Source organism: Pelophylax lessonae (genome assembly GCF_965119305.1).
Source record: "Pelophylax lessonae genome assembly, chromosome: 1".
Classification (NCBI taxonomy): Eukaryota; Metazoa; Chordata; class Amphibia; order Anura; family Ranidae; genus Pelophylax; species Pelophylax lessonae.
Window position 1 is genome coordinate 500,564,949 of NC_138768.1, and position 23,139 is coordinate 500,588,087.

The window sequence follows — 23,139 nt, forward strand, 5'->3', positions numbered from 1 at the left end:
CTCTGAAGAGCAAAATGGTGGTTGTTGCAATATGTTTTGCTTCTATTTTTTTCTATAATCTGAAAGATTATGTTACACGTAAAAATAGATACCCAACATGTCATGCTTCAAAATTGCGCATGCTCGTGGAATGGCAACAAACATTTGTACTTAAAAATCTCCATAGACGACGCTTTAAAAATTTCTACAGGTTACCAATTTAGAGGTACAGAGGAGGTCTAGGGCTCAAATTATTGCTCTCGCTCGAATAATTGTAGCGATACCTCACATGTGTGACTTGAACACCGTTTACATATGTGGGCGTATGCTTTCGCTTCTGTGCGTGAGCGCGAAAGGAACGGGGCGCTTTCAATTTTTTTTTTCTTATTTATTTTACCTTTTATTTTTACACTGTCCCTTTAAAAAAAATGTTTTTGATCACTTTTATTCCTATAACAAGGAAGGTCAAAAAGACCTCACATCTACACTAAAAAGCAAAAAAAAATAAAAAAAAAAAAAAGTCATTTTTTTCCATCATGAAAAAAATGGGCAAGGGCAAAAGTAAAGTCGTTGGGAGGAAGCGACGTATGACGCTTGCCGTCAATTAAGTTCTTGCCTAGAAGGGGAGAGGACCGGATCCTTTTTCCCTGCTACTAACGACTCTGGTAAGTGGGGAAAATTACCTGGAAGCGGAGGATAGGTGCCCATAAAAGTGATCCCGCAGCGAATCCCCCAATGGAAAAGAGGACCGCCCGACCAGTAAAAAATAAAAAATACCAGGGTTATGGCAGCAGATTTAACGTCAAAGTAGCTACGTATAACTGGCGGGCGGTCCAGAAGTGGTTACAATCAATGAATGCGTTCACACTGGGAAGGTGCACTGGCGGGGGAGTGAAAAAAATCCTGCAGGCAGCATCTTTGGAGCATGTTAGGAGCGCTAAAAAAAGTGCCTCAAAAAAGCCCCTCTCCACTGAAATGAATGGGAAAAGCCTAAAAAGCTCTTTAAAACCGCCTGAAAAGCACTCAGTGTTTTACTGACAGTTTAGAAGCGCCTCAGTGCGAAAGGGTTCTTGTACAAAAAATAGTTTGAACTACTTTTTTATTTTACTTAAGAATCTATATAGGTAACTTTAAACAAATTTGAAGACAAATGAAAAAATACCTCAAGAATACTTACTTTGCAATTTCTTTAGTACTTTGTTGCCATGGATATAAAACATGTCCTATAGCAGCTCGGTAACTGTACACCCCTAACAGTCCAAACATCAATGCAACTTTAGATACTACTGAGCATTTTCCTTGAATTAAAATAAATATCATAATTAAGCAGACAGCTACCAGAAATGACAGTTCAGCCTTGTGTTCAGAGCTGTGAAAAAGGGAAAAAAAAAAAATACTTTACGTAAAAAGTTGACAACTAAAATAATTACTGCTTGTAAGTTTTACAATTTAATGTTGGAATAATAATGTGGACCAAAGCATTTTCAGGTTCCTGAAAGGCCAGCCACTTGATTCAAAGAAGAAGTTCTTTTATTTTTTCAATTAAAGCACATCTATTGTCAAAATATAAAATCATATGATCATTTCACATTGTATTTCAACTATAGCTAGTCTACACTTATTAAACCGAACAATTTTGAAGTTTATAAACTTACTTTGTGAAGATCCCCACATGTGTACAACCTTGCATTCTCTGACATGGATTCACTATGGCCTGTGACACACTTAAAGCGGTAGTATACTCCGCTATTTGACTTTTACCTACAGGTAAGCCTATAATAAGGCTTACCTGTAGGTACAATTAATATCTACTAAACTTGCACGGTTTAGGAGATATTCAACCTGCATGCAGCTGCGGAAGTCAGCGGCGCATGCGCTCTCTGAAGGTCCGGCGGATGCAAAGGAGTGACGTCATCGCGGCTCCGGCCCCTCACAGCACCGGAGCCGCCAAACCAGGAAGAGACGCAGAGGGAACATGACAGCGCCCTCAGCGTTGTCAAGACGATCGTGTCGGGGCTTCGTTCTAAGGTATTTCATAATGAGCTAGTATGCGATGTGATGCATACTAGCTCATTATGCCTTTGTCCTGCAGGGTTTTTTTTTTTTCATGAGGATACAACCGCTTTAATAGAGCCTGCCTTCTGAACTAAAGAGGTGCTGGGAGGAGGAGTTTGAGGAGGTGCAGTCAGTACAGGAATCACTGCTTGCAGGAAGCAAGGTACCATGGGATATGTAGTCCTTAGAAATTAAAAGTAAACAGCAGTGGAGAAACTGCAGAGAATGCAGGAATTTGTGGAAAGTGATGGCCAGCAGACAAACAGCACCCTTAATATGAAAGGAGGTTTTTAAAGTAAACTTATATTGGATTGTCAAGCATAACTTTTGTTTGTATTGCTATTATAATGCTGATGTTATAAAATAGTGTGCAAAAAAGTGGCAACCACCCCAACCTATAACTGGTCTTTGCAGTAAGGTGCCAATAGGAGGGCAATGCACATCACAAACAAAAGATTTCCCAGCACGATTACCAGCCAACCCCTAAAACAACCAAACTGGCCCTGTCTAAGAGTGTAAATTAAAAACAAAGGGTTTTGTTTGCACACATTTGCGTAAGCCGCAGTACCCACGGGACCTGTGTGTATATATATATATATATATATATATATATATATATATATATATATATATATATATATATATATAGTGTGTGGTCCTAACTCTAAGGCCTGGTTCCCACCTATGCAGTTTGCTTTTGATCTGTTTCTGCAGTGCCTTTTGTGGTGTGTTTTGCGGTTTTGCACAAGTTTTTTACTTGTTTATGCGTTTTTGATGCTTTTTTGGCCAGTTGTTGTTGGTCAGATTAAAAACACTCGCATTACATGCCTTTCTGAAACTTCTTTATTGAAGTCTATTGAACCAAAAACACATCATTTTGCAGTGGCAAAAAGCAATAAAAAAAAGCATAGGTGTGAACTAGGGATCGACCGATTATCGGCAACACCGATATATCAGGGGGCCTATATGCACATTCCCTGATATATTGGAATCAGCCTTTTGATTTGCTGATATTTTTGTGACGTCATTCTGTATGTTGCGCGCACAGGTTATGCCTTCTAACACTGCCTCTCACGCCTGCGTGGTCCGTACGTGACGCCATTTAAGATCGCCTCCCACAGCCTCGTGTTACAGCCAGCTGCAGTCTGGTCCAGTCACGCTGCCAGCCATCCATCCACCCACAGGCCCTGGCCTCAGCCACCCACCACTACAGGGTGCCAGCCCAGCGAGCAAGCAACCAGCCACCCAGATGACACCAAGCCAGCCACCCGCCACCGTGACCAGTGTTCCAGCAAGCCAGCTACAGGCCACAACAGGCCAGGGTGAGTGATTGACACCAAGCCAGTCACCCACACAACAGGATGACCCCAAGCAAGCCCTCCCACCACAGTGTTCCAGCAAGCCAGCCACCCACCCACCACAGTGTGTTCCTGCAAGCCAGCCAGCCACCACAGTGTTCCTGCAAGCCAGACACCCACCACAGTGTTCCTGCAAGCCAGCCACCCACCACAGTGTTCCTGCAAGCCAGCCACCCACCACAGTGTTCCAGCAAGCCAGCCACCCATAACAGGGTGACACCATTTTAGCCACCCACCACAGTGTTCCTGCAAGCCAGCCACCCACCACAGTGTTCCTGCAAGCCAGCCACCCACCACAGTGTTCCATCAAGCCAGCCACCCATAACAGGGTGACACCATTTTAGCCACCCACCACAGTGTTCCTGCAAGCCAGCCACCCATAACAGGGTGACACCAAGCAAGCCAACCAGGCACCACAGACTGTTCCTGAAAGCCAGCCACCCATAACAGGGTGACACCAAGCCAGCCAGCCACCACAGTGTTCCTGCAAGCCAGCCACCCATAACAGGATGACACCAATCCAGCCAGCCACCACAGTGTTCCTGCAAGCCAGCCACCCAGAACAGGGTGACAAAAAGCCACCCACCCACCAGTGTTCCTGCAAGCCAGCCACACATAACAGGGTGACACCAAGCAAGCCAACCAAGCACCACAGACGGTTCCTGAAAGCCAGCCACCCATAACAGGATGACACCAAGTCAGCCACCCACCACAGTGTTCCTGCAAGCCAGCCACCCATAACAGGGTGACAAAAAGCCACCCACCCACCAGTGTTCCTGCAAGCCAGCCACCCATAACAGGGTGACACCAAGCAAGCCAACCAAGCACCACAGACGGTTCCTGAAAGCCAGCCACCCATAACAGGATGACACCAAGTCAGCCACCCACCACAGTGTTCCTGCAAGCCAGCCACCCATAACAGGTTGACACCAAGCAAGCCAGCCACCACAGTGTTTCTGCAAGCCAGCCACCCATAACAGGGTGACACCAAGCCAGCCAGCCACCACAATGTTCCTGCAAGCCAGCCACCACAGTGTTCCTGCAAGCCAGCCAGCCACCCATAACAGGGTGAAACCAAGCAAGCCAGCCACCACAGTGTTCCTGCAAGCCAGCCACCCATAACAGGGTGACACCAAGCAAGCCAGCCACCACAGTGTTACTGTAAGCCAGCCACCCATAACAGGGTGACACCAAGCCAGCCACCCACCACAGTGTTCCTGCAAGCCAGCCACCCATAACAGGGTGACACCAATGCAGCCAGCCACTCATAACAGGGTGAAACCAAGCAAGCCAACCAGGCACCACAGACTGTTCCTGCAAGCCAGCCACCCATAACAGGGTGACACCAAGCCAGCCACCCACCACAGTGTTCCTGCAAGCCAGCCACCCATAACAGGGTGACACCAATCCAGCCAGCCACTCATAACAGGGTGAAACCAAGCAAGCCAACCAGGCACCACAGACTGTTCCTGAAAGCCAGCCATCCATAACAGGGTGACACCAAGCAATCCAACCAGCCGCTACAGACTGCTCCTGAAAGCCAGCTACCAATAACAAAGTGACACCAGTCACCAAGCCAGCCAGCCACCCATAACAGGGTGACACCAAGCCAACCAGCCAGTGCCACCACAGTGTTCCGGCAAACAAGCCACCCACAACAGGGGGACACCAAGCCAGCCACACTGCCAGGCGTCAGCCACCAACCCACAACAGGGTGCCAGTGCCAGCATCAGCAGCAACTTCAGCTTCAGCAAGCCATTTTTTAATCTTTTTTGTGTCTTTCAAGTTGAAATGGAGATGGATGAGGATAGAAAGAGTAAGTGTGGTCTGGGACTATTTCTCGTCTCAACCATCTCCAGGAAAAGCAGCAGTGTGCAACACATGTACAAACAACATAAACATGGGATCAGTAACTGCAAAAAACAAAAATACCTCAAATATTTGGGCCCATCTAAGAGTTTATCATATTGAATTTTATCATGCAGCACAGAAAAAACAAAATGAATATCAATGTAATTTTGATTTAATACCTCCTCCACTATCCCAGGCAACAATACCAGATATGTGTTTGTGAAAAAAAAAAAAACAGATGTCACTGTCTAGATTCAGATGGAAGATCCCAACTGCTGGACAGAGTAATCACAGAGATGATTGTCACTGATAACCAGCCATTTACAATGGTGTCTGGCTCAGGATTTAAGCGGTTGATGTCCATCCATCCTTGAGCCAAGCTACACACTGAAGAGTGAGAAGTATTTTCAAACCGAAATGCTGGCAAAGCTACACAAAAAAGGTAGTTGACAAAGTAAAAGATATGTTGCAACCAGAGAATGCTGGCAACTCGCTCTCATTCACGACGGACTGCTGGTCACAAACAGAGTCTGAGTCACTACTTACTCTTACATGCCACTTCATTGACAGCGGATGGACAAAAAAGCAATTGGTGTTGAATACAAAAGTAATGCAAGCATCCCACACAGCTGAGTACAGTAGAGAAATGTTTCTAGGCATGCTTGAAGAATGGGGAATCAACAAAGACCAAGTGATGCTTGCGCAACTTCAAGACAGTGGAGCAAACATGCCTAAAGGAATGAGGCTTGCTGATACGTCAGTCCTCTGTGTCATCATGGCACACAACACCCTCCAACTTTCAAATGATGGTCTGCCAAGCCAAAGAGCTTTGATTGATATATGTTTTGAGAAGAAGAGATTAAAAATGTTGTGCTTGCAAGTCTTTTGAATCCTGGATACAAGAACCATGCTTTCTCTTCTGATGATGTATTAGCTAAGGTGAAACGATGGCTAACAGAAGATATGGAGGTGCAGGAGGTTCCTGCCGAAAAGACAAATCCAGAACACTACTTTTATGAAGAGCAGCATGCTGAAAAATCAGACAAATGTCCAAAAATACGTCAAACAGAATATTTGCTTCTTCGTGGTCGAATTGATCAGGACATTTCCAGTATTTTATAGGGCCTCATACGGAGGATCCAATTTCTTCTGAATCTGCAAAGATGAGCCTTGATGATGAACTTCATCTCTATTTGAAAGAAGCCGTAATTGACAGAAGTCATCCTCTTCAGTGGTGGAGAGAAAATGAGGCACGCTACAAAAGACTTGCTTCCCATGCTAGAAGATACCTCTCTCTCTCTGCTCCTCTCTCCTCCACTCCTCCTGAGCATGTTTACGAAGCTGCAGCAGCAGCATTGTTCGAAAAAAAAAAAACAGAAGACCTTTAACAGGTGACCATGGACATGCTGAAATGTTCTGCTTTCTGCATTATAATATTGAACTAAAATGGGTAAAGGTACCTGCGCTTAGGAAAATTGTTGCACTTCCTCTATTTTACAGGTAAGCTGCTGCTGATCAAAAAAAAGCAAACCTTTTTGGATAGTATATATGTGTATAGCAGAGCTGATATACACATATATATGCATTATAATATTGTTCTACTTAACTGGGGGTATTGAAAAGAGTAGTTTCCACTCCACTCCTCTGTCTAGCTGTTGCCTACTTTTTTTCTAGCAGCTTTGCACTGACTGCAGTTGCAGTGAGTGCCCTACTGCAGAGGTAGTTCACTGACTCCAATCCTATCCACTGTCTAGCTGTTGCCTAGCTTTTTTCTAGCAGTTTTGCACTGACTGCTGTCATTTCAGTGAGTGCCCTACTGCAGAGGTAGTCCACTGACTCCAATCCAATCCAGTATGTCTAGCTGTTGGCTTGATTTTTTTCTAGCAGTATTTCACCGACTGCAGTGCCTAACTGCAGAGGTAGACCTCCACTGACTCCAGTCCAGTCCAATCCACTGTGACATGTGTAGCTGTTGCCTTGCTCTTTTTCACTGACTGTACTGCATTAGTTGCAGTCAGTGCCTTACTGCAGAGATAGTCCTCCACTGACTCCAGTCCAATCCACTGTGACATGTGTAGCTGTTGCCTTGATTTTTTTCTAGCATTTTTGCACTGACTGCACTGCAGAGGTAGTCCTCCTTCACTGACTCCAGTTCATCCAATCCACTGTGTATGTGGTGTATATTGTGTAACTGTTGTTGTTGCCTGGCTTTTTTTCTAGCAGCTTTGCACTGACTGCACTGCACTGCATTAGTTGCAGTCAGTGCCTTACTGCAGAGGTAGTCCTCTTCCACTGACTCTAGTCCATCCAATCCACTGTGTATGTGTATTTTGTGTAGCTGTTGTTGTTGCCTAGCTTTTTTTTTCTAGCTGTTTTGCACTGACTGCACTGCAGTAACATATTGCAGTGTGTGAGTCCACTACTGCAGTACTTTATTATGCATTAATGCACAATCAGATGATGTGAAATGCAAAGCAAATGTCCCTGCAATTGAAGTTTTCATATAAGTTTTTATGCAGTTAAGGTGTGAAGAATGAACACTTAATGTTAATAAATAAAGATTAACATGTTTATTAAGAGATTAATGTTGAATTTTGTGTTTTTTTGGGTAATTTTTACATGTGTGAAAATATCGGCCATTACCGATATGCGATTGGCAAAATATCGGTATCGCAACGAAAAAACGATATCGGTCAATCACTAGTGTGAACCAGGGCTTAATTTCCAAAGACTCCATAGTAGGAGCACATATAACAATGGATAGGTTATGTGCAGGTATGCCTGGAGGGAGCCCACTCCTCAAAGGCACAGATACGCATGTGACCCCCAGCAAGAGCACAATGGCAGCGAAGGCATCCAGTGCGTTCCCAGCTCCCAATTCAACCAACTGTACAAAAAAGTGGCAACCACCTCAACCTATAACTGGCCCTTGCAGCAAGGTACACATGGAAGGGCAATGCATAATGAGCTCCCTCCAGACATACTTGCCCTTAACCTATCCATTGCAAAACCCTCTGTTTTTAACGTACACTGTTAGACAGGGCCAATTTAGTTGTTTTGCAGGCTGGCTGGCAAGTGAAATGGGAAATCTTTTGTTTGTTTGTGATATAAAATTATAGTGTATGCTGTGACCATAGATTTCCTATGATGCCAACGCTCTGAAGCTACAAGTTAAAAATATTAAGTGTATGCACATCAGTCAAAACTAATAGACTGATTTACTATAGTAGTTAAAGGCTAAGTCCAAAAAATACTAAATATATATATATTTGCAGCAAAAAAAAAATTGCATGCATTTTTATGAATTTAAAAAAAAACAAAAAATAATTAGTCTGCAAAGCATTGTAACCATGATCATAGGTGCAATGCCAGGCTCCTGGAGACTCTTCTTCCAGCTCCCAATCTATACTGAGGTAAAGACTTTCAGTTAGAAAGCTGGAGGAAGTGTCAATGGATTACGAGTGTTGTAATTGCTGCATTTGTGTTGCATTAAAGTGGATGTAAACTTACATAGATGAATTGTACCTATAGGCAAGTCATATAATAGGGCTTACCTATAGGTACTGTAAATATCTCCTAAATGTGCACTGTTTAGGAGATATTTACTATATGTGCAGCCGATGACGTCATCGGCTCATGCACGCTGAAGGAACGGCCACCTGTGCCATTCCTTCAGAACCCTGTGCCGTAACCGGCAGCTCCCGCGCGCATGCGCAAGAGTGACGTCACACGACTTCGGTCCGTCACACAGATGGAGTCCGCAGACCTAGGAGGAAGACAGGTGACGATGGATGCAGCCTCCAGCGATGACAACGCATCGGTGGAGGGCTTAGTTTGCAGGTAAGTTTCACATATTGTGCTAGTATGCAATGCATATTAGCACATTATGCCTTTACTTTACAGGTCAGAAAATAAAAATCAGCCTGAGGTGTCCTTCCTCTTTAAACAGGAGGTAAAGTCTTGAAAATAATTTTTCTTTTTGTTTACCTGCAAAGTAAATGCATAATGTGCTAGTATGCAACGCATGCTAGGACATTATGCGACACTTACATGCCATTGAAACCCGCGTCGTCCCCACTGGAAGCCGCATCCATCTTCGCCCATCTTCCTTCCGGGTCTGCGGAATCTGGCTGTGCTACTGGCCAGAGCCACGTGACGTCACTCCCACGCATGGTGCAGGAGCTGCCGGTCACAACCACTTTAAAAACTACCTCTCTGATGGTAGTTTATTCAGTCATAGATCTCTGAAGTAAATCAACAAATAGAGAGCAGATCAGGACTAGATAATGCAATCCATTTTTCATTGGCTTTAATAAATTGAGTTATAAAATTGGTAACTTTCACTTTTGTAATTTTTAATGGTATCATAAATCTCATTAGTGTATGCTAGTTTTTCCTCTACCTGATTAAACACTGCAGAACCTGATATTCTTCCCTTTTTTTTTTTCTCCTTTCAAGAAATTGTTTCCAACGCATTTCCTAGGTAAAGCCAGACACTGTACTATAACAAGAAAAGACAAGACCACGTTTGGTGTCCTTTTTGGATGAAATTACTTGTCTCCATCCTCATTACATGGCCCTGCCCATAGACATAGCATGGGTTTGTTAAGTTGCAGGAGGCCAAAACTGAACGAACACAGTTTCACAAAAGTGACATTTGTACTGTTCATCTCTTTCAGCAGGGCATTTGTTCACTGATCCCCCACTAATTGGCTTGGACACAGCTAGTGTTAAAGTATAACTAAAGGCAACATTTTTTTTTTTTCCATTTAGGTTAGAGTGGAGAGAGATTAGAACCCTTTCCAGTTTTTATTGTTGTCTGTGTCCCCGTTAGGAAGATTCCCCCTTGTCTTGTTTATCATTATCATTGCAAGTGAAAGTAAAAGAAAATCCCAAATTTTGGGTTGTCTCTAGAAAAGTAATAGGAGGGAAATGTTCCAACGAGGACACTAGTTCTGGTGACCTGGGGGTGCCCAAAGAATTCCCTTTATTTGCAGGGATTTCCTCTCACTTCCTGTTCCTGACAAGAAGTGAAGGGAAATCTCCGCAATGGGAGAGAGATGGGTTATAACCCCCCCCTTAGGCTGGCCATACATGTTCAACTTTTGTTGTACAATTTTCTGTTAGATCTACCACAAACCACATAATATAAGGTCAAAGCTAAAAAACACTTTCACTTGTATCTAATTAGGCAGGCCTTTGTACTACATAGTTGAAGGTAAATTTCAAGAAAATTGTTCAGAAAATTGTATCGTGTATGGCCAGCCTTACTCTAGCCAAAATGAAAAAAAAAAATGTGCCTATAGTTCTACATTAAATGGCCCTTACATTCCTTTTTCTGCATGGTGTGCTTCCATATGTCAGAGCCTCCAGCAAGAACATCAGTGTGAAGCAGTGTAGTGACATCACCAAATCTCCAAAAACTAGCAGTCATGGACAGCAGTCACCTAATCTTACACTGCAGATGTACAGCTATGTGGCAGTAGACACAGGAATGCCTAGGCATACTTATATACTATTACATACTTTACCAGAAGGAAACCTAAAATTAAGACTAAAATGTAACATTTTTAGGGTACTACATAAGCACAATTTAAATATCTAAAGCCATAGAAAAGCTTTGGAGTTCAGTTTGATTTTTTGTACAAATTGTGTAGTATCAAAAATCTATGGCAGGTTCAACTGACTTTGCTTATCCTGATCCTGCCACCCTTGGCATAGGCCTATCGGGATTACCTTTTAATCTAGGCCTGGCAACTCTAAAATGAGAAACATATGGTGCAAGCCTCATGTTAATCCACTGTCAAGCAGATTAGCATAATCCTTGGGAATTCCGTCACATGCAGCCTGCCCATTAATACCAAATTAAAGCAGTATTAAACCCAAAAGCAAACATTTATTATATTGCAGCTTTGAATTTCTTAGACGGGATGGCAGCATTTGTTTCCTTTTTTAAGGTTTACCTTTTCTATTTTTATCTGATGCCAGTGAGCCAGTAAGAGCCGGTTCACATTGCAGCGACCCGACTTGCCGGGGCGACCTGTGAGGTCGCAGTGCGCAGCTCGCACCGCGACCGGCACGGACTTCATATCACTGAAGTCAATGCAGGTCGCTCCAGGTCGCCCCAAAGAAGCTCCGGACCCTTTTTCTAAGTCGGAGCGACTTGTGTCGCTCCTATTAGAACGGGTCCTGTGCTATCTATTGCAGGCGACCCACGGCGACTTGTCAGGCGACCAGGTCTCCTGACAAGTCGCCCCCAGTATGAACCGGCTCTTAGTCTGTTGTTTTTCAACAGAAATGCTCTCTTGCAGTTACAGGGATGGGACAAACCATTTAACACTGACAGGGGTGCTTAAAATGATCAGCTTTTTATTTATGCAAAACCTTTAAACCAAAAGGAAGAAAAATGTTTAGGGGGCTCACATTTGTGGCTGGCAGGGTCTCGGGAGACCCAGGCATCAGACGTGGGGACTGACCATATTCAATTCTGATTGAACCCATGAGCCATACCTACTAATGGGAGAACTTCTCTGAATAAGTGCATACAGACACTTTATGTGTTGAACCTGGATCTATGATTTTATCTCAGAATTTCATCTTCATGTCGAGCAAGTGGCAATTGTTGGCGGTTTCTGTGGTCTTTGATGCAGCTGGTTTTTGTCTCCTCCTAACTGAAACGCATCCTTTTTAAAGTTGATATGTCAGTTAACAGATATTTGTGAAATTATGTGGACAAACAAATAGTCCAGAAGCGGGTCAGATGTGCCACGAAACATGTTGACAACAGTTTTGTCCTGATTTCCATTAATAACACAATATTATGTGTGTTCAATCTTTCTATTGGGGTGTTATTTGGCCCTTTGGTTTAATGTATGCTTGTATATTGTATCGATCTTTGTAATAATAAAAATAACTATGTATATATTTTTTAATTGGTTTAATTAATTTTAATTATTTGGGAGTCATCATTTATATGCCCAAAGCTCTTTCTTGCCCCTCTCTTCTGGTGGTGAGATTGGGGTTAATATTGGTGCTTTTATATTTTTCTACATTACTTAGGGCTGGTTTCTCCCAAATTCATTGGCTCCTTATGGCACACTTTTTTCTGTTTGCTGTAACTGATTATAAAGTATTGGCTAGAGTTTGACTTCAATATGTTAGTGTATTTAAATCTACTAGTACATCTAAACACTCACCTCCCCCCAGACTGACAATGCGGCTGTCAAAATGTGTCCTCTGTGCGCCTTCATCGAGAGTGGAGGTACTCCAATACAGGAGGTGTGCTACACTAGTTGAAAACAGAGGGGGGGGGGGGGGGCTAAAAAAGAAAGCTAATGCAGTCACCACATTTAATGATTGGTAAGATGCAAAATATTACATTTTTAGCTTTGGGTTTAATACCGCTTTAACTGCATAACTCCTACAGAAATAGCACAAAGAGACCTAGATCAACTAAGATAGCAAATCTACATACTAACCCAGAAAACATTCACCAAAGTAAAGCCTTGTACACACAATCAGATAATCGGATGAATTTTCCTCCGTTTTTTTTGTTGCATACTAATCTCATATGGAAAGTGAAGAGGTTACTTTCATACGAAAATTCTCGTAAGACAGAATTCAACTTCAGAAGTGATGTAATGTGTTGAATTGATTTGTATGTCTTCTTTCATTTCCGAGCATGCGTAGTTACATAGTTTGTGAGGTTGAATAAAATACACCAGTCCATCCAGTTCAACCTATGATGCGTGTGTGTGTATACGTGTTTATGTCAATAGTACATTGTATACCCCTGTATGTTGTGGTCGTTAAGGTGCCCACTAACTGCTTGTGGAAGAGAATTCCACATCCTTACTGCTCTGACGGTATAGAACCCTTTACGTAGTCTTGCTCTTATGATTTTTTTTTCCAGACGAAAACTGTACTAATTAAAAGGAAAAATCGGACGTGGTGTTAACGTACCATAAAAATTTTATAGCCTGCACATTCAGTTTTTGTTGTACGAAAATGCATAAATCGGCTGTTGAAAGCACCATACCAACGAACTGAAAATCGGCAGAACGTTCACCGGACAAAATTTTACTTCCCAATTTTCTTATCGTGTGTACGGGCCTTAAGAAACACAAATTACCTTGTCAACCAATGCCCAAAATCTGGTCGATGAATCCACTGAACTCCTGTCTGATTGAGGGGACGTAGTAATCGACAACAAATCAGAATAAGGCCAGGACTCGATAACGCAATCCATTTCTCATTGTTTTTAATAAACCGAGTTATAATTGGTAACTTTTCCTCTTGTAACTCTTTCTTATGGGCATCATAAATCTCATTTATGTATGCTTCTTCTTCCTCTGCCTGATTGAAAGCTGCAGAGTCTGATAAATTTCCTTTTTTGACAAGAAAGTACTTCCGACACATTTCCTGGGATAGAGCCAGACACAATGTACTAACAAGAAAATACCATGTTTGGTGTTCTTCCTCGATGAAGCTACTTGATCCCATACTAAACACATGACCCAGAGTCCCTACCAAAAGGAGGATGTCCAGCTCTGACCAGGCCTGCATGCCAGAGTTCGTTACCTGGGGGAATGGTTAACACGGGAGGTTAGTATCATTTCTTGCATTTGTCCAACACAATTTACAAATACATAGCCCAAACATACTATATTGATAATGGATGTATACATAGCAGCATAACATCATGTCTTTTAGCTTCTCTGGGTCATTCCCAACCCCCCCCCCCCCCATCTGAAAAAGGTGATACTTAGGGCTGCACCAATACCGATATTGGTGCCAATACTAAGCATTTGCACGAGTACTTGTGCTGCGCAAATGCTCCAATACCTAAAACTGATACCTGGTGCCATTTGAGAAAAATGAATAAAAATCACATGCGGTTTCCCGCACTGCTCCTCTGAGAACCCAAACTCATCATAGTGACTTCAGCCTGGGTTCGCACAGGAGCGGTGTTGGAAATGGCATGCGATTCAGACAGGAATCACACCATTTCTTTGCAGTGCAGTTTTGAACTCAAAAATTTGTATGAGCTCAAATCGCACTGAAAAAGTATCGCTACTCGGTATCAGCGAGAAATTGTGTACAAGTGTTGGTACTCCTACTCGCCAGTAAAAAAAATGGTATCAGTGCAAACCTAGTGATAGTTCTTTGCACAAAAATTGTTTTTCATTATTCATATTCTAGGAATCTAGGTTTGAGAAAAACAGATCGCTTTAAAAAAATAAGACAGTAATAGTGTATGTATTTTATTTATGGTACACTGCCCATAAAAAGATAAATAAAAGCAAATGTTGCTTCAAATTTTAAGGCCAAGTCTGATGTCCTTAAGGGTAGTAACAAAAAGCTTTTTATGCCATATTGTTCCAATTTTTTGGAATGAATTGTTTGTAAGCATGGCAGATCCTGAACTATAATATAGGAAATAACGATGGGCCAAGTTATCATGCGTGCTGTCAGTATTAGGAGAGGACCACAAGGAGTCCCAGCAATCAGCAGAGTTATTATGCAAAGTGGTCTTTCTCAGAGATGCAACTGCAAATACATGGCCAGGTTTAAAGTCTTACTTTCTTAGTTGTTTCAGTACAGATAAACTTAAAAGTCTTTTTCCTATGCCCATCTGTTGAGATCTGGCTGTGGGGCCTCTTACGCACCACACCACTTCTTGTCAGAATCTTCTCCATTGGGCCTGCATTTGCACACTGCAATATTCATTCAATTCTTTTGAGAGGTCATACGCCAAACTCAAAAGAAAAAGGCAGTTCAAAGTAGAAAGTCATGCATCAAGACAGAAAAGACGATCTCAGGAGAGGTGACAGGATCATCACCTACGGACACTAGCTAAAAACTGAGACAATGCTGGAATTGGGGAATGGCGGTTATGCTGGGCAGTGTCAAGCTTTACTATTTGTCAGTGTCCAATCACCTGGTGGTAGAGCATAAGCCGCTAGTCTAGGAATTCATTCTCCTGTGCCCTGTGATGTATGACTAAAAATATACAGTAATAAATCCTGCAATGGGTGTAAAGTGTGCTTGCATATAAATAAATTAAAACCATTTAAATTCAGTTATTTTACTTACCTCATTTGATGGTTTTAGACGCAATATCATTTTGCCAAAAATTGATAATATAATGCAAAGAAGTGCGGAGATAAGTACCATAATCCCCATTGCCAACAGCCATGACATGCTGCAGAAAAAGCATGTGTTTTCTGAAGATGTGCATACAATGACATGGACAGCAGCCAGCACTAGGCATGTCAAGTAGAAAAACAGTGAGAAAAGTGGTGATGCCAGAGGTAGATCAAACTCTGCTTTGTTTCCAAGAGCATTTGGAATACTCAGCAAAAGTAGGAAGAAAATCTGCAAAGATAAAATAAATGTTTTATTAATTTACACAATTATTGACCAACCCCAGCTAAAATGTTTGTTTGTTTTTTTTTTATATGCAAAAATAAATATTTCTGTCTAATTTTCACAACTATCTTTGCCCTTTTGGGGAGTTTTCATTACACTTTCTGCCCTTGTGACAGCCTGGAGTTCATTTACTAAAACTGGAGAGTGCAAAGTTCAAAAACTGGTGCAGCTCTGCATAAAAAGCAATCAGCTTCCAGTTTTATTTTTTTTGTCGTCAAAGATTATTTGAACAAGGTAAAGTTAGAAGCCGATTGGCTTCCAAGCACAGCTGCACCAGATTTTGCACTCTCCGGTTTTAGTAAACCAACCTCACTGTCAGCAGGACAAGAAATGTCACAAAGATAGGAAAACAATATCACAGATGTTCTAACCATTCCCCATTTTACCAAAAGATTAAGAAAGTATTTTGTTACAGTCTGTGTCCCCACTGGAAAAAAAAGCTTTGATTGGAGTTGGGCTTTAAAGCAAAATCTAAAGACTACATGGATGAGTAGAGGAAAAAAAAAAAAGGGGGCATTAAAGGGTTAGTTCACATTTACTAAAAGCTGCTTATGTACATAAGGAGTGTTGGTAGATACAAACAAATTTTGCAGCTTAGGTGTAGGCAGTTTACGTACCTCCTGTAGCCTGGCCGAAAAGTTAGAGACGGCATCACCCCTTCCTATCTTATTGTTAAGACACTCCCAGCTCTGAAACACACACACACGTATGGTCCACTAATTGTCACAGCATTGCTGAGCTCAGAGCTACTGCGACAGAGAGAGCACATGTGAATGGGTTTGAATCGACTGGGAGGGTCTTATTAACATCGTTACAACAAGGCAGGATGGAATTACGCCCTCTTTGGGAGTTTTGCAGTCAGACTTCAGGAGATACATAAACAGCTTACACCTATAGCAAGGGCATTATTCGATTTTGGTCAAAGCTGAACAGTTTATTTTATCTGCAGATGAAGCCTGTAAATACCTTTATTTTCAGATCTCTTCAGGCTGGCCATGTGACTCCCAGCTGATCTCCTTCTCTATCTATGGGCTACAGTGGGAGGGACCGAGATCTCCCTCCGGCGTCACCCGGGGAGGTCATGTGACCGCTGTGCTGGCCGCTCAGCTCTCCCACTATAGCCAATAGATGGGGGAGGTCATGTGACTGGCCCAAAGATATCTGAAAAAGGTATTTACAGGATTCATTTTCAACAAACACTAACACTGTGCATTATGGCTGCATAAAAGAGAGTGGCTGGCAGTGACATTTTTTTACAGTTTATCCTACCACGAATAGCAGCGGGGGGGGGGGGGGGGGGGCCTGGGGCGTAGACTGCTCACACACAGGAGCTGACAGGCGGGGGAGGCATGTAAATGGACTATGGTAATCAGGGCTCAGCAGCCATGATTATCATGGTCAGTACACACAAGAGGATACAGGAATAGGCAGGATTAGCCAGGTTTTTTAGTTTAGAAAGGAGCAGATTAGACAGCACAAGCACTGTGCTGTTTAATCTGCTATAAGGAAACAGGAGCTCATTTTCTTTTTTTTAGGGTTACAACCACTTTAAATATAAAATCATCTTGGTCAGATGAGATGATTCTGACAATCTGTTTCCTATAAGGCCCCTTTCACATGATCAAACTGATCAGGTCCGCCTGTCGGTTTTTCAGAGGGACCCGATTGGGCCAACCATTGTCCTCTATGATGAAAATTAATCGGATAAAAATGGACAGGAGAGCAGGACTCTGACAGGTCTTTCTCTGCACAGTGAGCAGAGACGGACCTGTCATCCCCCTGCTCAGCTGGGATCAGTGGAGCGATTCCCGCTTAGCAAGCAGAGTCCGTCAAAATGGATCCGCCCAGTGTGAAAGGGGCCTTATAAAAAATAAATCCTAAAATGTGGGATCGTTGCATATGCTCAAGTTAGTTAGTGGTGTAGTCACATGATACTAAAAATGACTCAGAACACATGATGCAGGAAAAATATTATATTTTCATTTTTTTTAAAAGAGCACATTCGGTTCCGGCGCCTGATGAGCTAGGCGGTTGCAACGGCGGCTCCGGACACACCTGCTTAAAACATCGGCTTACCAGCTCCCGGGACCAGAGGCTTGCACCCCTTCCACCTCCTAATCCTCAGGGGACATCCCAGGTATGGACCGATTTGTCATCCACGGCGCTCCGAGCCCAGGAGAGACCCGCTCGGATGCGGATCCTCCCGCCGCACCGGCAGACAATATGGCCGCTGCACAGCACCTCGCGGGTTCCCCGCCCCCCCCGGCACCGATGGCCGCAGCTCTCCCTTGTTCGGAAGATCAGTATACCCGCATAGCCCAGGCAGTAGCTGCTCTGCTGCTTCCCACCATCACGGCTGCAGTGGACAAAGCTGTCACGGACGGCATCACACAGATACGCAGGGAGGTGGGGGAACAAGCTCGGAGGCTCACAGACTTAGAGCACAGGCTCTCTGAAGTGGAGGATGAGGTTCAATCGAATCTCTCCAATGACCAAAAAACGGCACAGACTCAGCAATACATATTGGACAAGCTGGAAGATCTCGAGAATCGCTCACGCAGGAATAATCTGCGAATCATAGGAATCCCAGAGTCTTTTACTGCTGCTGCCCTGCCTGACATGTGCTCTAACCGCATCCCCCAGGCGTTGGGGATTACAACGCCATGCACAGTAGAAAGGGCACATAGACTGGGTCCACCTTCGAATGATAGGCGCACACCGCGCCCAGTGATCGTGCGTTTCTTAAACTATGCTGACAGGAATGCCATTCTCAAATCGTACCGCAATGCCAAAGCGCTGCAATTGGAAGGCCACAAATTGTTATTGTTTGCGGATTATTCACAAGACGTCGCAAGGCGACGAAAAGCATTCCAGCCACTTTGTTCCGCACTATACCACAAGGGTATTAAATTTACTTTGGCCTACCCAGCGATCTTGCGATTTAATACACCAGCGGGAGACTCTAAATCTTTCACGCATCCTGACGAGGCTTCTGACTTCCTTCAAGCACACATGCAAATGGCTATGGAGACCCAAGAGTCCTCTCCAGTCTCCCCGTTCTTGGGCGCCAGGGACACACGTGGTCCACGGAAGGATTCCTCTAAAAGGGCAAGATACGCGCATAATTCTAATGGAGACCGGAAGCGCTAACAGCACAATCTACTCTCTTTCATATGAGTTGGTCGGTTGCAACACTTTTGCTCCACTACCCCCCAGGTATATAGTTAAGTCTTTGGGAATATGCCCGGGTGATCCCTACTCTGCACCAGGCTCCTGAGTTATCATTGCCAGGGAAGAGTTTTTCTTTCTTTATATGTCCCCCCCTAGGGGGTTATTGCGGTTTATCCTAAGTTTTCACACGGCTCTAATACCAAGCAAGGGAAAAACTGAGGTTCATTCCTGTTGTTTTATTGATTTATTGCTGTATTGGTTCAATGTTTTAATGTCTTCTTTTCTTATATCACTCCTGGTTGCAACCAGCATCTCCCCTCACTCAGCCTTACCGGCCAAGCCTCACTGGCGCCACTCTTACTACCAGAAGGTTTGCTACTTTGGTTAGGTGGAGGCCTCAGCGATCATGTCATTTTCAGACATGGGACCCTGCGACTCCTGATTCACCCACAAGAGGGTGGCGTCGTGGGAGCTGGGCTAGTGTCTGCTCGATCCGGTAACGCCGTGCTGGTGAGATGCAGCTTGTCAGGAAGAAAGCGAAGTCCCAGACTTCTTTGGTATGTTTTTTTGTACTTCTATCACGGTATATTGTATCTACATGTTTACTCCTTCTTGGGAATACCTATCTACATCTATCTCGGCAGAAGACAGGCACTGCTTCTCCGCTAGGCACTCAACCTACACATTTACATTTCACAGACTCCCCCCTCCCTCTACTCTTACTAATAGAACCACTATGTACTCCCCTTCTATTTGATCCTCCTTGATGTTAAAATAATATCATGGAACACCAAAGGGCTCAGGTCCCCTCACAAGAGAATGGCAATACTACGTCATTTGAAAAGACTTAAGGCGGATATCGCTATTTTGCAGGAAACCCACTTACCGACTTCAGATTTCCATCGTATGAAAAAACTATGGGTAGGACAGGTACGCGGTTCAGCGGCAGTAAATCATAAGGCGGGAGTTATCACGCTGATTAATAAAGCCCTACCTTGTGAAATTGTGGCGGAGGAGGCGGATACCGAGGGCAGGTTGCTGACTTTGACACTCAAGATTAGGGACACCACGCTAGTTGTAGCAAATGTGTACGCCCCAAATTCACCCTCCAAATCGTACTTTCAATCACTTACCTCCTCCTTAGCCCCCATGGTTCATCTACCTCTATTGGTGGGGGGGGACTTCAATTCGGTAATGGATACCCTAGAAGACAGATCTAAGGACAAGGGCAAACCGTCCCCCCATCAGTCCCAGCCGCTATACCTACCTGATTTTGCGGCATCTCTAGACCTAACTGATGTCTGGCGTCAAGCCAACCCATTAGGCAGGGAGTATACCTTCTTTTCCCACCCCCACGACAGTTTATCTCGCATTGACTATTTTTTTTGCAATCACTTCTTCCTCCAGAGGTCATCCAATCCCCTCATTGGGGATATGGCGATTTCAGACCACGCTCCAGTATCTCTTCTGTTCTCTGACTACCAATCACCCAACACCACTAGAATCTGGCGGTTCCCCTCCTTCCTGGCCAACAACGTAGAATTGCAGTCCCTGCTAAAAAAAGTCTGGACAGACTTTTTGAGCGACAACGCTCAACATACACATGACCCGGCTCTCCTATGGGAAACGGGAAAAGCAGTGCTGCGAGGCCACATCATCGCCTTTAGTACGGCTTATAAACGTAAGACCTCTGCCCATCTTTGCCAAGCCAGCGACGCATTACGACGAGCACAAGTAAACCTTTCTCGTTCGAATACCGCTACTCACAGAACCGAGTGGAAGAAGGCTAAACAGGACTTTGACCACTGGGCAGAAATGTCCGAATGTTTCCGTCATTCTCTTCGGGACCTTGCATTACATAAATTTGGCAATAAATCGGGGAAATTACTGGCACAGCTTTGTAAAACTCAATACACCCCAACGCACATTGCTTCAATCAAGAACTCTAGAGGCGAGATCTGTACATCGCGGGAGGACATCTCCCAAGCGATGCATGACTTCTACTCCTCTCTTTATGGTCGAGACCACATCGACCTACAGAAAGCAAATGCTTTCCTGGATGGGGTTTCGCTCCCCAGGATAGACCCTACAGCCTTATCTGACCTTAATGCCCCGATCACACTTGCAGAAGTTTCTGCCACTATCCACACTTTATCCCCTGGCAAAGCACCTGGCCCGGACGGGTACACCTCAGATTTTTTTAAACTTACCTCGGACGTAATCTCCCCGACTTTGACCTCGGTTTATCAAAAGATCTTAGATGGTGATCCATACTTGCCCTCGGGCTTCCAAGCCCATATTAAACTGATTCCCAAACCGGGCAAAGATCCCTTGGAACCGGGTTCCTACCGACCCATCTCCCTTTTAAACTTAGATTCCAAAATACTCTCAAAAATCATTGCTAACAGACTGGCGAAAATTATGCCAAGCATTATCCACCCAGCCCAAGCAGGGTTCACAAAAGGACGCTCGGCGACCTCTAACATCAGGAAAGTCTTATCTGTACTGGAAATGGCGAAAACAAATCCACTACTTGACATGGCCATTATCACGCTAGATGCAGAGAAGGCCTTCGACAATGTCAACTTCACATGGCTCCTTAAAGTGTTGGAGAGATTGGGCTTCGAAGGGCCTTTTCTGCATCTCATACAATCCATGTATTCTGCCCCTACTGCCACGGTCATCACGAATGGCCACCCATCTCCATCTTTTTCCCTTTTCAAGGGAACTCGTCAGGGATGCCCCCTATCTCCCCTGTTGTTTAATTTGGCCATTGAGCCGTTATCCCGATTATTGACATCCCACCCTGGTCTCCATGGGGTACGAGTGGGAGCTCAGGAGGTGAGGTCGGCCATGTTTGCAGATGATATCCTCATCTTTACCTCGGATCCGGCCAAGGACATCCCTCTGATCCACAACATCTTCAACACCTTTCGCTCCTGCGCGGGTTTGAAAATTAATTTTTCCAAGAGCGAAATATTACCTCTTGGACAGATCGATCCCACCTCCTGGGAGTCAGAGTCAGTTTTTAAGATCGCCAAAAGCCACATCAAATACCTTGGAATTAACATAGGTAAAACCCCCTCTTCTATATATACTTTGAACTTTCCGCCGGTACTTAGGGACATCACCAAAAAGTTGGACGCGTGGTCTGGGTTGCCTTTGTCTTTGCTGGGTAGGTGTCATCTCTTCAAGATGATGTGCTTTCCAAAACTCCTTTACCCTTTACAAACGATCCCACTATTGTTAAAACACAAAGATACACAACTCTTATATCAATCACTCCAAAAGTTCCTCTGGAGAGGGAAGCGACCTCGAATAGCCCTCAAAAAATTGTTTTTACCAAGGGGTGGGGGTGGGGCGAACATCCCCGACATCAGACTTTATAATATAGCCTGTCTTCTCCGAATAGGTTTGGATTGGGTGTCAGGCCACTCCCACTTCTCTAATTATGACATTGAAAAGCAAATGGTTGCTCCATTTACCCTGGGAGCCCTCCTGCACTGCTCCCTTTCCTCTTTGCCTGCTGCACTCAAAAACAATCTGCTCCTCAGAGACACTATAATTGCTTGGAGAGAAACGTGTAAATTTCTCACCCTATCTCCCAAAATTACAAGATACCTGCCCATAGTAGGCCACCCTCTGTTCCATCAACCTCTCCAATATGCTGCATACTTGCGCTGGCCTTCACACAACCTCAGGAACTTTGCCCAACTGTTTGATACGTCCTCGGGCCGCCCTCTCCCGCTACAGGAGATCTGTTCGAAGTTCAACATTCCGCTTGCTGACTTTCTTCATGTTCATCAGGCCACTGATTTTGCTACCCATCTCTGCCGAGATATCGCCAAGAGCCTCAGACCTTCTCTATTGGATACCCTCGTGAGCATTCCCAAGCCGAGCATTTCAAACATATACAAGCCACTCCAACGTCACCGGCTTCTGCAAAAAGCAATGCCTCTTACATCACCCTGGGAAAAAGACTTCCACTTTTCAAACCTTCCATCCTGCATTCTGGCAGGGTACAGGTCAACATGCTCAATCATCGCAAATGAGTTCTGGAAGGAACAGCAACTGAAAATAGTTCACCGGGCATATGCTCCCTTTACTTTTTCACCTACCGCTAATGCTCCACAGCAATGTGCATGGTGCTTGAAGAACAGACCAACTTTATCCCACAGGTTTTGGTCCTGTCCCGTCACCTCAAAATTCTGGATAGAGGTGGAACTGTTTGCCCAACGGATCACAGGTCTTATTCCAACTGGACACCCACTTCTACTACTATTTGGCTATCTAG

General features: G+C 44.0%; 2 protein-coding genes across 2 annotated transcripts in view; both read right to left on the minus strand.

The window, feature by feature from the left end:
* The window catches only part of PGPEP1 (pyroglutamyl-peptidase I), a 167,420-nt gene that overhangs the window by 140,385 nt on the left and 3,896 nt on the right, over nt 1–23,139 (minus strand). The window lies entirely within an intron of this gene.
* The window catches only part of PIGG (phosphatidylinositol glycan anchor biosynthesis class G (EMM blood group)), a 71,770-nt gene that overhangs the window by 20,741 nt on the left and 27,890 nt on the right, over nt 1–23,139 (minus strand). Inside the window, exons 8-10 of the mRNA XM_082272896.1 lie at nt 15,339–15,620; nt 13,375–13,823; nt 1,157–1,348 (exon numbers count right to left, since the gene is read on the minus strand). Of these exons, the coding sequence (XP_082129022.1) occupies nt 1,157–1,348; nt 13,375–13,823; nt 15,339–15,620 (923 nt within the window). The remainder of the gene's footprint in view (nt 1–1,156; nt 1,349–13,374; nt 13,824–15,338; nt 15,621–23,139) is intronic.